General features: G+C 33.8%; 1 protein-coding gene across 4 annotated transcripts; it reads right to left on the reverse strand.

Moving 5' to 3' along the window:
- Positions 1-58: 58 nt before the first annotated feature.
- LOC117684137 (uncharacterized) lies at positions 59-14,811 on the reverse strand. Of its 4 annotated transcripts, XM_066066447.1 has the most exons (21): positions 14,665-14,810; positions 9,848-9,919; positions 8,893-8,978; positions 8,708-8,803; positions 8,308-8,406; positions 7,946-8,224; positions 7,527-7,662; positions 7,102-7,312; positions 5,749-6,833; positions 5,384-5,504; positions 5,115-5,306; positions 4,944-4,980; positions 3,807-4,124; positions 3,417-3,550; positions 2,765-2,963; positions 2,116-2,235; positions 1,810-1,964; positions 1,414-1,536; positions 1,207-1,321; positions 1,025-1,118; positions 59-941 (listed from the first exon to the last, which is right to left on the reverse strand). In XM_066066447.1, the coding sequence occupies exons 1-21, from the start codon at positions 14,733-14,735 to the stop codon at positions 806-808; spliced, it is 3,879 nt and encodes a 1,292-aa protein (XP_065922519.1). In that variant the 5' UTR covers positions 14,736-14,810; the 3' UTR covers positions 59-805. The 4 variants fall into 4 exon arrangements, 3 of the variants coding, with proteins under 3 accessions (XP_065922519.1, XP_065922520.1, XP_065922521.1); XM_066066448.1 differs by lacking the exon at positions 8,893-8,978 and having other exon boundaries at positions 14,665-14,807; XR_010707713.1 differs by lacking the exons at positions 59-941; positions 1,025-1,118 and having other exon boundaries at positions 1,414-1,484; positions 14,665-14,811.
- Between the last annotated feature and the right edge of the window lie 301 nt (positions 14,812-15,112).

The following is a 15,112-nucleotide window of genomic DNA, read 5'->3' on the forward strand; positions in this document are numbered from 1 at the left end:
AAAAAAAAAATTGTTTAAAACGCTTATTTCTATGAAAATAAATACAAGATTGTATAACTTCATTGATATGCTTTATAACGTAATTTTTGTTTACAATATTATTGTATCTGGTATGTTTGATAAGAGAGTAAATGGTAAATAATAGTAACGAAGGAACAGTTGAAAGCTACAAAATACACAACAATAGAATCCCTGCATAGTTTTTGAGTGTTCAAAGAGTATATTCGTAAACAAAATGTACATTCATTTATCTGTAAATCAAAATCGAAAATCGGAATCGACAATTGAAACTGCAGTATGTGGAACACTGATTTACAATGATTTGGGATTTCGTCCCAGAAACAGAAAAAAGGTTTATTTTATGTATTCGACGAAAAGTGAAAAAATATAAATGTTAGTACATGTATACTAAAATTAAAAAAAAAACATATATATGATACTATTATTATCATTAATTTGCAATAATAAAAAAAAATTAATAAAGCTTAGTTTCATAAAATATGGCATTTGTTTTCTTCGCATCAACAAATAATACTCTTTAAGAAGTTGTCATTGGGACACTTTTTTCCCCTCACTATTGGATCAATCTTGACAATACATGAAAATATGTGCTAAAGCAAATGTTTAAAATACATGTAAATACAAATGGTTTGATATTTTGACAAAATGTGAATTTGATAAAAAAAAATATTGTGTTATAAATAAAACAAGCAATATTTCATCCTGAAGTCAATAGCCAAGCCAAAAAAAATATCGTCCATAAACACTTATTAAGGAGGAGTCAAATGTTGGATTTTATCAATAACTATACGGTGTCCGCAATCTCATAGTCGCACGGGTACCGTGCATCGTAATAGCTGTCCAGCAGTGTTACAATGTTGGTGAACGTCGGTCGATCCTTAGGTTTGGTTGCCCAGCATTTTTCCATTATTGATCCATGACTGTCAATCAGGAAATAACAATTATATAGATATCTGAAATTTACTTTAAACGATTAAAAGAATTTACCCATTCATACACTTACGTTTCTGGACAAAATTCTGGTACTCTCATTCTATACCCGCTCTTTACTTTCATTGGAACGATTTTTGCATCAATTCCTGGATATGGGTTCTGTCCTAGGAATAATTAAGGAAGGAAGCTTTTATTAACTGTGACAAGATTTATAAATTTGTTTTGTAAAAATTGTTTTTAAACAGCACTTACCAGTGCTAAATGTCTCCCATATAACGACACCGAAGGCCCACACATCACTCATTGTGGTACAGTTCTGCATAAATTCGTAACATTCCGGAGCGAGCCACTTCATAGGTTTTCGATTCTAAAAATTTACATTTGCACTTGGGAACGTACAAACCAAGGAAGGAAAGCTTTAAAAAGACGGTGAATTACATTAAGTTTTATTTTGCTTACCTTGCCACCCTTCTTGTCTACCTCGTTCTTTCCTTCTTCCGGTGTCGGTCCAAACCCTGCTATTTTTGGAACTAGGCGTGAGGTCAGAAAAACATTTCTTGTAGCAAGTCGTTTATGAACAATCTAGGTTAAGCAATCAATATTATATGAAGCATTTTGCATTCATATGTCCCATTGTCTTTGTCTATGATAACAAAAGATTCAAATTTGTAACCTTTAGTCCAAAGCACTATGTTTCATGAATACTATTTTAATATTAAATCGTACAATTGCTGAAAACTATATAAATATAATTAATTTTATGCAAACATGGGTCTAAATACGTTTTGATAACCTCCAAAAGAAAATTTTACTATAATGAAAAAGCCTCAACATCGATAAGCAGTTTGTTCTTACCCCTTTGGTCGCCAAACACTCCATTCCTCTTGCTATTCCTTGGACCAGTTTACATAACTCCGTTATCAGTTCATCGTTCACTTTATTTCTGTGTTCAATCAGCCAATCTCTCATCGGTCCCAGCTCACAGTACTCCAGTAACATATAGGGACCAACTGTAGAAAAAAGGTTTAAAAATCAGGTTTTATCAAAGAAAACCCCTTCCTTTTAGCAAAAAACCAAGTTACTTTTTATTTGATTTAAACAATAAGCATTTAAAAACTTTCAGTTTTAGTTTTTAGGGATATGAATCTAGTTAATGCTTACATAGTGGGTGATTGAGGACGGAGCCGAGAAACTGAATGATATTGTCGTGGGGCGGGACCTCTGTAGCGAAGAAGCTTATCTTTGCCTGTAGGACCAGACGATCCTCCTCAGTGTGGTCCTCTGTGAAACAAGACAAGTTATTGTGACGTCATCGATAAAATAAGTAAACCACCCTTTGAAGATTTTATAGAATATATTTGGGGGATTAATTAATGATTGCTCGTAATCGGAAAACAAAATCGACAAAATCTAGTTGCAACGAAAATATAATTATGAAATATAGAATTACTATGCACTTAACAGGCTTGGGACCAGTTTTCGCAGAGTGCCATTTTCCGCCAGTGCATTGCTACGTTATTTCATCAAAAGATAAATATATATACGAGAAATTACTTAATATTCACTGGAGAAATACTACTCGAATAGAACTTGTCGCACGCTACAACAGTTTTGTATGGACCAGGTAATTGCACATGTATGTAATCTAATCTCTCTATATTAAACAAATGAAGAAAATTACTTTTTCCAACATGTTATTAAAAAGCATTTAGAGAATTAAATTTCTGAATGAGCAATATCTTAAGAAAAGGCTGAACGAAACCAAATTCATGCAAAATCAATGATAAACAGAATACGGCATTTTATGAACCTTTGAGAATTTTTGCCACCGCCATATCCTTTTTGCAAATCTTCGCTAGGTAGATATCGGCAAAGTCTCCGGATTTTAACTTTCCCTTCAGGTCAATATCGTCAAATCCATACAACCATCCTTCGTTTTCAGAGAACACCGTTTTACCAAAGTCGTAGATGTCCTCGTCTTGGAACCGACCACTGTAAAACCCTGTTTGCTGTTAAATAAAACAAAAATTCAGATCAACATGGTTTTACTGCAAAAACAATCAGTTTTGTATGAAAAAAGTTATATATATATATATATATATTGCATATCATTTTTTAGACTGTAGTAATTTTCCTACTGCAGAAACTTTTTTATGGAAGCCTAACTGACCACAAAATGATCCACCTGACCAATCTATGCTACTAAACAATTGTTTATCGACGACACTGCATCACAGTTTGTTTAAGTAAACCATTGCTACGAATTGACGTCTTATATACATAACGTGAATTAATAAATCTTAACATTAATAATAATTTATATCAATGTTTTGTTTCTATTGATAGACATACAGAACGTGGTAGGTCATTTACATCATACACCCCCAAAAAAATCTCTCTCTCTCTACCTCTGTCTCTGTCTCAAACAAGCGCAACTGCATGCACGCATACTTTGTACCTACCCTTCTCAAACCCTGCATCAAGGTGACCGGTCTCTTGAGGTACATGGTCAGTCTCCGCTTTGTTTCCGGCTTCACGTGTCCGTTTCTCCAGAGGATGACGAAGATAACAATAATTCCTAGTAAAATGGCGATCACTGAAAGACACAACACATTCTAAGATACTAATAAATGGGTGTAATGATATTTCATTTTTCTACAGGATATAAAGAAACACGTTTATAAAATAAAAATAGTTTTCTTTTGTGCTTTTGTTTGTGTTGAATAATCATGAAGTGTTTTAATGTTTAGGTTTAAAATTGTTCAACATACTTTAATTTGCTCTTGATATATGTACATATAAACCATATTTATATCATTTATTTTACTAAACGTTTGGTGTTATATTTGTACCTGCGCTGACAGCTGCAATCATAGCTATAGGGATGTAAGCTGCCGTTTTAAAGGTCAATTTGCTCACAATGGGACTTGCGATTCCCGAACTATTTGAAATGACTTCGATACAGAATTCTTTTCCGGATTCCAGATTTGTTATTTCTAACTCGTTTCTATCTGTAGGGAGGGTGATTTCCTTTGGGGGCTTGGATTTATCGCAGTCGGTATACAGGAATATTGAAATGTAGGAGACCCTGTAACAGGACGGGACGGTGTCCCACGTAAGCTTGATCCCGATCCCTAAATCTTCGCTCTTCAAATTTGTGATCCCTGAACCTGTACAAGCCAATTAAAGCATACTGTTACCGCTCAGTGGTATGGACTTTCAATCTGGTAATAATTGCAGATGTGGGTTACAATGGAAATCAAACTCAACAATTTATGATATAAAGTTGCAAGAGTTGCAAGAGTGCAACATCGCTAAGATATGTACTGTGGTTTCATCAATATTCATTGATTACCAATTTTCGTTGAGTTCGTTGTTAATTTTATTCATAAAATTAAGTGTTTATTGAACTGCAATTTCTACTAACAATTTGTATTGATATGGTCGTTGGCCACAAAATTACGCGTATCCTTAAAACTGTGATTTTGACTTTATCAACGAAAATTGATATGCTTAAATACTAATGAAACCACAGTACGATAATCCATCTCTATCAAAAATATTTCAGAAATAGGCTGATTTCACAATGCATTGTACTGTCTTGATTTGTGAATCGAAGTCGATAAGAATTATTGTGATTTCATTAATATTCAAGGATATCAATTTTCGTGGATAAAGTGAAAATCACAGTTTCAAGGATACGTAAATTCCTGGCCAATGACCCTATCAATACAAACTGGAAGTAGAAAATGAACTTCAATGAACATTTAAATTCATGGTTAAACTTGAAAACAAAATCCACGAAAATTGGTATTCAACGAATATTGATGACACCACGTTATTTGATGAATCATTATTACTAGTAATACACAATTCTGTTGATTTCTGGTTAGTTCCTGCATTTTATAAATGCCTTGCACATAATTGATAATGTCAGATATTATAAATCGCTTATCTTAAATATGAAGAATGATAGGTATTTCACTTACTGTCGTCAATTCCATCAAATGACGTAAGATGGTTCAGCTAGAAATATAGACAATCATAATTGGCATAACTTTGCAAAATATTAAGAATTTCAGTTTGTGAAATCATTTTGTTCATGTGAAAGTTGCTAAATAAGTAGAAGAAACGGATAGATCAAGACATGTAACATGTACCTTATAACGTGTTACATTGGAAGATAACATGGCTTGATTGAATGCCTCGAGTTCCAAAATAAAAGACGCATTGGACAATAGAGGTTTGTCAATGGCCAGCCAACAGTTGTTAAAGTCAAACTCCATGTCTATGTTAAAGCAGTCACCCATGGGGATGCAGTAGCATTTCTCAGAGTCTATGCAGTCAGCAGCCTGCAAAACAGAGACAACTGTCCAGTAATCACTATACTTTATCGTTAACAAGTTTATGTATTTATAATAGCTGTAACCTGAATTGGGTCGTTGATGAAGTACCCTTCCTCGTGTATCTGTCCACTCGCTAGTGTGTTTATTAGTCGCCATTGTACTTGTCGGACACCACTGTGCTTGTCTGATGCTCTTGTTCGTACACTAGTCAATCAACAAATAAAAGTTTTGTGTTTGCTTATATAAATATAATAAATTAAGCATGGTATTACTGTGTTATTGAAATCTGTATTTAGAACTGCTTACAATGAGGAATATAATTTAGCAGCATTTACTTATTTTCATTAAGAAATATTTCCGATCAAAGCTGTTTATTGCGCAAAAAATATATCAGAAAAGCTATGCTCAATAAGTTTCAGTATTTGTACATAAGAGAAAAAGGTTGAACCTGCTGGAAAATTCGAATGTTCTGTTGCCTGTATTTTTCGAGAATACCGCTTCACTTGAGTACGGGGGCGATGAGTCAAAGCTTACAAGTCTGGAAGCAACCTTGGTGTTGTTTACAATATCGCGAGCACGGACTGAAATGTTAATACTGTCACCATCTTCCCAATGATGTACAATAGTATGTGTACCACCCGAGATGTTCTGAATCCTTATCCATTGGTTTTCTGGGTTGTCCATGTTTGGAGTAGGCAAGCAGGGGGAACCTGTAATCACGGCACCAGTTGTTGCTACGGTAACGGAAGTCAAAGCGACAGTACTACTGTTACTATCCGTTTCAGTATTATTTAAACTTTTAGTAAAATTATCAATGTTTGTAGCAATTTCAGTTGATGCCATCGTTGTGTAAGGAGTTTCAGTCGAAATCCTGATTCCATTAGTGCTTGTTTCATTCTGTGTTTCATTTCCAGTTGACTTTGAATACGATATGTAAGTATAGTAGAACTCAAATTCTGTTATTCCATTCACGTGATTTACGGCAGAGGTGGTTCTCTTTCCATCATGGTCATCATAAAAAGTCTTAACTTTCTTCACGATTTCGTCTTTTAAATCCTCCACGTTGCCGCCTCGAAACTGAATTGGAAAATCCTCTACAGGGAGCAAGAAATGGTTGTCGATGTGAAACGAATTCTCAAAGTAATCTACCCACGTCACTTGCACGGAAGAGCATTGAGATTGCCAGTTGTAATTGCTCTCTTTCTCCGCGCTGGATACATGGAAGTTGTTTTCTTCAGTTGTTGTGATAGTAGAGTTTGGGTCATATATGACGATCTGCCTGGCAAATTCTGAATTATTTGCTTTATCCGTGACTTGTAGAATTACAGAGTAAATGCCCGAATCTGGCGGAGTAAACTCGGGGAACGGAAGACTAGACTCGTTTCTCTCCTCTCGATAGAACGGGTTCCTCGGAGCTTCCTCTGTCAGGGTATGAGTATGGAGTCTTTTCCTCAGTTTATGGAATTCAAGAAAATATTTCTCTATTCCAGAAGGTATGTCACTCCAATCATCAACGCCAAAGGTGAAAGGATCCTTTAAATGAAATGGAAAAAAATTACTGATCCGTACTTTTTATTTTATTACTGTACATTTACATCTATATCAAAGCTTAAGCAATTTTAATAATAGTTAGGCCCTGTTCGCCAGGCCTTGACCATCGTTAATATCCTAGTATAAAGAAGCCCAAACATCGAAAAACGCTATACGGAAAACCGCCCAAATCAACAATTGTCTGTCATTATACAGAACATGTTGTCTGGCGGGCTTTACTTTTCTCTATTATTCTTCCACACTATTATACCTTGGATGCATCAAGTGGGATTTTCAAAGGAACACCATCTGTTGTGGAGCAGTTGTTGGTGTAAGAACAGTGTTTAGGCTTAGTGAAGTCAAACATGAAATTTATATGCGTCTTGGCAATGGACCGATTGAAACTCTCCCGCGTGTAGAAATGACCATTGTGCCAGAGATCCCTGTAACCGCCGGTTTCAACAACGGCTTCAATAGTTAAACTAAAAATTAAAATTTATCATAAGAAATGAAATTTCCAGGCATCTATGCATCTATGTAAAAAAGGAGTGTGTACTCAGTGTATACATTTTGATTTTTAAAAAAAAGAATTGAAGTTTTTTCAGAATGATTTTCATTTCGGTTTTTAACTTGCTTTTTTGTTGTTTTTTTTTTTTTGGGGGGGGGGGGGTTGTTGTTGTATCAACAGTGACATACTTATCCCCGTCCTCCAAGGTTCTGTCGAATTGGTCATAAGAAATGTGGCACCTGTACACCTCAGTGGACGGTGACGTGTCATTGTAGGACCCGGGGCAGGGGAGGGACGTGTTCAGACTGACGTCAGTGGTTCCACCTGGAAATCAGTGTAAGAAACTTAAATTATCCAGAAATCAAAAATAGATATACATGTAATACATTGTCTGACTTACGACTTCTTTTAAAACAAAAATCCGTTATATATGGACAAAAATACAAAGCTTGTACGTATTTGTGGTTAATCTCTCTTCCTGTATTTTTTTTTTTTTTTGATAGTTCCATTGAATTAAACATAAAAATCGATATAAATATATATTTAAAACAAAACTGAATTCAGTCTTTTTAAATGAACAATTAACTGTAGATAGTTAAGTCCATACTTCCTCCTCGACCGATTTTTGAGAGAATAACACGGCCGTGCGCTGATAGGATTCCAAAAGCTGAGCCGTTGATGTAAGACGGCGGGTAGGGAATGTTGGGATTGTAGATTGCCTCGAAATCAATCAGGAAGTAGTTGTAACTCTTCCGGTCCACCCACAGTAATTCAAAGCTAGAGAAAGCGTCGGCGTTGTATTGGTACAGCTGACGATTTTCTGATCTCTTTACGTTCTTTAGCGTGGCGTTAAATCTTGATAACGTTGCCGTTTGCGGACTTTCCACTAAAAGGAAACAATTCATCGTTTGTGAGAATTGCTCTAATTTCTATGTATGTATTTTTTTATAGATTGTATCACATACTTACTTTGAAGACAGGATGCTCCACTGAAACCTTCATCACAAATGCAAGAGCTACCGTTACATGTCCCGGGGAAACAAGGTTGTAAATGCGAACACGTGACCGCTAAAATATCAATATACAACTAAATAGGTTCTAGACGTTTCAGCAAGACAAATGATGAATATGAGTGTTTTAAGATTATTTCTTGAGATTTGAGAGGTAGTTCAGGTTATGCAGACAATCAAATAAATTAATAACAAGAATCAAAAAGTCACCGTTGCTTGATTTCTAATCCTTTTTGCCATAACAGATGGAGGATTGTCATGGTTGGTTTAAAATATTATGTTTTAAATTTTATGAATGTCCGGTATGTTTGATTTGGTACATATGACACGCGCCGAAAACAACACTAAATGCAACATACGTTCTTGGCAATTATTTCCTCCAACTATAGAAGGACAGGAACATTGGTTCGGAGCAACACAGTTTCCCCCATTGGCACACGGAGGGTTACATATCGCTGGAAGAAGAAATTCCAATTAAATATTGTACATATTGATCTACTTGTCAAAGAAATATAAGATTCAAAAAGCATCGTTCAATTCTTACGGGTCTCGCAGTTAGAGCCAATGTAGCCGGGGCAGCAGACGAGCGAGATATCGTAAACTGATATACGTCTGTATCCACTCGAGGTACTGTAACATGTGTGTATACAGTTATAAGTTCTAAAATGGCACTCATGGAGTGGAGGAATGCACTAAATGGTCTGATACAAACGGTTTCTCTTATGATTTATTGCAATGCCCTTTATGATCATGCAGTGCAAGGAACCACAGGAGAAAACAGGTTAGAGAGTTTTAAGACATGCAGGACTTCTTTTTGAAACTGATGAAATGATCGACGAGGTTCAAATACTTAGTATTAAATTACTCTTGAAATATTTTTAATGTGAACTCGAAATTAATAGTTTAGAAATTAATGCATTAAAATTGATAAAAACAACAACAACATAGGTAAACAACAGTGTGTTTCCTATTCAAATGTTAACAAGGAATACGTAGTTAAGGGTAAAAAATTGTTTTATTTTGGTATCTTTTGAATTAAGAGCTGAACTGGTCAGCCAAAAGGTTCCCCGTGACAGATCTCAAATACACTAAATACACTTTATATTGTTATTTATACATCAAAGTTTGGGGTAGCATCATAAAATGGTCGGACCTTGATTGGCTCAATTATTAGTAACGAATAAGAAATGTACATTCCTAAACAGAATTATCTATATTATCTAGTCATGAATTGCAGAAGTACTGCAGAAAAATTAAAGCTCAATTGGGTCTGTTATGTAAACGTCTAATTACAAGCGGAAAAGAACAAGATAAAAATGAATAAAAGTTAAAACCCGAAATGATTTCTTCCGCATTTAATGTCAACAAGCCGGAAAAAAGCACTTCTTGTTTAACTTGGCATTATATTAATATCAAAATAAGATGCTTGTTAAATTATGAAATACCAAAATGAGATTATTGTATACAAGTACTAAGTCAATGGAATTTTTGCTACCTACCACCACCATAGAAACGACGAGGCGCAGTAATGCTGTGCTGCATAATACATGGTTTTCTTTGTACATTTTTTCCTGAAAATGCAATTATAAAATTATTGTCAATGCGAAAGAATTGAATTGCTGAACTGCACCTTTTCTTTAATAGTTGTATATGGCATCACTTAATCTATATACGGGGTTATTTTTTGCGCTGTGTTATTTTCGCTCCTCTTGAAAACAGTTTCGCCCCGTCTCGAATTCGTCAGGTCGCCCAGACATAGTTATATTTTAAAAGAGATAATTTGAAACCCAAGAATTCGTCTAGTCTTAAATTTGCCAGTTATGAAGGCAAAGGAGCGAAAATAAAATGGGGGGGCGAATATTTCCATGCATACTGTAAATAACATTGGAATTGGTCACTGGGATATAAAAATTTCATGTTCATATTAATATCTTTTTAATATGCTCTTTCCGAAAAAAAAGAAGAAAAACACTGTAAAAATGCATTAGACTTCAATACTTTCTGACCCCGCTGTGACCAATATTTTCAAATCACTCAACGCAGTCCTCAACCAACTGAAATCCTTCCAGAAAAAGAACATAGATTTGAGGTCAATACCCAGACTTGAGGCTAAGTAATGACTTAAAGAAAGTTGGTGACGGTTGGGCTTGATACGGTGCAAGGCTATAACCGACCTATGGACGAGTGCAAGGTGAGGCCAATAGGTCACACACGGTACCATATACATTTTAGGGGTTCATTTATTTCCTTGAATTGACAAAACGATATCTTTAACTTTTTTATAGGATATAGATGATGCATTTGCTTCTTAACTCTCCTTTCCATAGGGAAATGTGTTTTCGACCAATGAAATAAAATATTCGATTTACTAGTAATTATTCCAAGAAAGGGGTAATAATAAAGTAATAAAGTGCAATGTCACACACAGACGTTGGGGAAAGAAATAACGTAGTCTTATGTTCAAATTCCAGTGATAATCCTTCAATTTTACTGAAATGTTTGCATGTCTATTGCTTTCTTGCTTTTTATATCCTAGTGCTACCATTAACAGTACTGATAGATGTTTTTTTTTAAACATTTAGAACATGCAAATTACAAAGTATTATAAACTTGTATGCTCTGAAGGTATTGAGTGGAATCTTGGACAATGTTGAAAGATAGCAACAAAGCCTCTTGTTAGGAATTATTGTCTGGTATTAAATTTTCATTTTCTGTCATTAGTTATTCACTTCAAATCATGTCTGCTTGTCTGTCTGACCGTTTCTGTAACATTATATACGGGAAACAGACCGAGTAATCTAATGATCGTCTACCCTTTGTAATTAAAGAGCTGCTATAGTCACGGATTCTTTTTCTAACAGCGCTTTATCAAGTTTTGCTCTTCGCATAAGGCCTATATACGGAGACAGAGTTCTTTTACTAAAGTCTCTTGTCAGTCTGTACGGAACCACGGAATTCCGTTGTCTCCTACTAAAAGATGAAAAATGTTTATAGATTTCTTTTAGGAAAAGATGATAACTGTAAGGATCGGGTGGCTATACACAATGTACATGTATTTGATATCGTAATTTATTAAAAAAAAATTAGTTTCAATACATTATAAAAGCTAAAATTCAATTACTATAATAAGGATAAAAAAAGACATTAATAACATGAAGGGGAAGTAAGAAAATTCATGTTAAGAAGCAGTTTATCAGGGCAAAAAGCATGAACACGTTGGGTTCCTTATGTATAAAACAGGTAACATAAAATACAGACAATTTACCACTGTTTTCTTATTTTCCTTATTGAGGGCAACAGAGTTCAGACAAGTGAATCAAAATAAAATACTGTCTGAGAAAATTTCACATTTTTCGGTTTGTGAAGGTATTTTTTCAATTAGGTATCACTTAAAGAATTTTAAAAACAAAGGCTGTGTTTGAATAAATATTTATTTTAATGGGTGTATTACTCAGAAACTTAAGAAATATTATTGTGAAAATCAGAGCAAGTAACCATCGTCTCCCAATAGAGGTTGGTCGATGGAATAGTTTCCACGACAGGATAGAGTTTGGAATTTGTGTAGTACATGGTGATGGACAAAATTCAAATTGAAGACGTGTTTAGAAAGTTATTAAATATTGGCAATTCAGATTTTTTGCAAGGAAATATTGTGTCCAAAAATTGTTACGTTCTATTATATTTGTTGTCAAACTCCATTTTTTTATTTCTTTAAAAACGTTGTTTTTTTTAATACTTAATTAAATTTTCTTCACAACATGATCTTTATATGTCTTAGGAGTGAGAGCGTCAAGGTAGAGTTTCGGGAAAACCGCTTGGTAGGAATAGGGCAGGAATTTCCTCTTTTATTTTTTTTTTCCGGATGTTGTTTATTAAAAATATGTGTTTCTCAAAAACATATTTATACCGGTATAGACACAATGTCATAGACAACTATCTATTCAAGGCATGGCCTAATGGTCATTAGCCACATGTACAACAGTCGTGATACGTACTGTAATATGATTATTAGATAGCAATCAAGGAATTTTTTGTTACGAGTAAAAGGTTAAATTAACATACTAGGTATTCTTAATAGGGTATCGTCATTATTAACATTTTTAATAATTAAAAAATAAATATTTATTTTTAGAGACTTTGACTAGTTGTTTTTGTTTTGTTGAAACCCTTTCGATAACAGAATACTTTAAATGAAACAAGCTCCTAAATAGACTTTATTTTTGGTTATTGTATCATTTTACAAAATATTTTCCGTAAAAATTTGAAAATATAAATGAAGTTGATTCTTCCAATAGGATAATATATCGCTCTATATCTTCTTCAAACTACAACAAATGCAATCAACACAGGAAAATTTGTACACTTATGATCATGATTTAACTGTATACAACCAACACGATTATTGGTAACGCAAATATTTGTTTTCAATAATATACTTACATGATCATATATTTAAAAACGGCAAATGCTTTTTTAAGTTTTGTCGATTGATTGCTGATAAATATGTTGTTATTTTTATTATAATGATAATTTGTTCCCCATGTTCCGTCCCGATGGTTACAGAACCAGGCCCGAAAATATGCCAAGATTTCAGTGAATGGGGTACGCTGTCATTAAAAGAGAAATTCTATTTTAAGCGGTTTTACCAACAAAGGAAATTGGATCGGATTGAATTTTAAAATTACCATTGAAAATTACAAGTCAACAATATTTCCAGAGGGTGAGGTGGTCTTACCAGGGCCGGGGGTCTCACCAATTTTTTATTTTTTTATTTTTTAATTACGAGGATAGATATACATTTGGGGAGGGTCTTTGCTACAAACTCAGGTCTGGTCATGTTGCATTCAAAATCGGGACACCAGTGATGACGCAGCTGTAAAAATTATGAAATAAAGGAAAACTCCCATAACGAAACTATAAATGACGTTTTAAATGGATGGCACTTTACGAATCAATGAGTGTTTTCCCCATCAAATTTCATAAGTTAAGAACTGTCTTTAAATTATGCAATTGTATTCCATTGCATTGAAACGTCCTGGTAATTTATAGATAATAGTAAACGCCCCTTTTGAAATATTATCGTCACGACAGTGACGTGATCTAGCAAGCTTAATGCATCTAGCAAATTCATCACAAAGTCAAAGAATAATTTAATTTCCCGCTAATACCAGTCTATTAGATGTATATCTTATCATACCGCTATCTCGGTCTGATTTTCTATACAGCAAAAATACAATTAGATATTTCCATTTTCCAGTGTATTAGTGATAACGCACGAGGAATCGATGTTGTTACGTATAGTTCAATACATTGCATTTTGTTCGCCCAGATCTACAGTATACAAGAAAATCTTTTTTTTTCTTCAGTACAAAATTAAAGTAAACCTAATATTTTTGGTGTTCTTAGTCAAATTACGTGAATTTGTTGCGTTCTTACTACACGTACAGTGAATGATAAATACTTAAATTGTTGATTATCTCAGTATAAAAAGCTTCCTATCTTCCATTGGAGAAAAGTTTCCCTTGTTTTCAGCAAAATATCATCCCTTTTCTTTCAGGGTTGTAAAGGGAAGTTTTTTTCACACGTCAAGCCTGATGATATTGAATCATTCTATGAAAATCTTAACAAATTGTAAATATACAAAAGTATATTCATAAAAGAAAATTTTTTTAAAAAAATCTAATCAATCAAGCAGCATTGTTATAATTGACAATTATTTTCCTCATGATGGTTTTATACACAATGAATGTTATTTAGGATATCTTACGTGCGATATCATTTTGCGTCTTAACAAATTAAACATATAAAAGTTTAAATTATTAATTATGTAGATTACCCAAACTTTAAGATTATAAACAAACTACAAAACATTTCAAGCAAACATTAATATTAATGCTCTTCATGTTCCAATGATTTTCAAACAGTCACTTAATCAGTTTATTTATAAATAATAAAATTTCTTTTCGTAATCATTTTTGTCAATATGTAGTTAGTTTCTGTGTTAATACCGCAGCAGAATTTGTTAATATTACTATACTTGTCATAGTCATTTTCGTCACCCATTTTAAGATTTAAACTATTATACTTCTAAGTAGTGCAGTTTTAATTAATGAAATTAATGATGCGAATTTATATGTTTTATTTTCCCGAAAAAAAAATCATTCTTATTTTCACATTGTATATAAAAGCTGATACCCCGTAAAGTTGCACCACTTTATTAACTAACCACTATTTACACAAATATTACCTACATATTTATATTGGTAACTGAATTTACGTAGGCGATAAATAAGTACAAGTAATTAAAGAAACTTACGACTCTAAGACATGCGGCCAAAATCCAAGAAGAACTGCTAAGATAGCGTAAACAAGCACACACCGATCCATTTCACAGAGTCCGATAGCAGGGGATTTCGATTGGTTTATATGAGTTTACAGCAGGAAGTGTATACCCAAAACTCCAGGTGTACCATTGAAATCTTTCGTTCGATCTTTACGTACTATTTAGCATTGTACGAGGTTTAATTACAGAGACAACAATACTTATACCAATTACATGTACATAATATTATCATGGATCTGGTTCGTGATTGCTTTTTTTGCGGGGCTTAAATTCCGTGTGTAGTTTTTCCACATGAAATACATCTGAGACGCAACTAAGTTTGTCCGTGGTAGGCTTGAATGAAAGATAAAATAGATTTATGAAAAACTCTGTTTCTGTTCTTCGAATGGAAGCATCGTCAAAAAAAAAGATACGAAAACTT

Source organism: Magallana gigas, chromosome 7 (assembly GCF_963853765.1).
Source record: "Magallana gigas chromosome 7, xbMagGiga1.1, whole genome shotgun sequence".
Taxonomy (NCBI): Eukaryota; Metazoa; Mollusca; class Bivalvia; order Ostreida; family Ostreidae; genus Magallana; species Magallana gigas.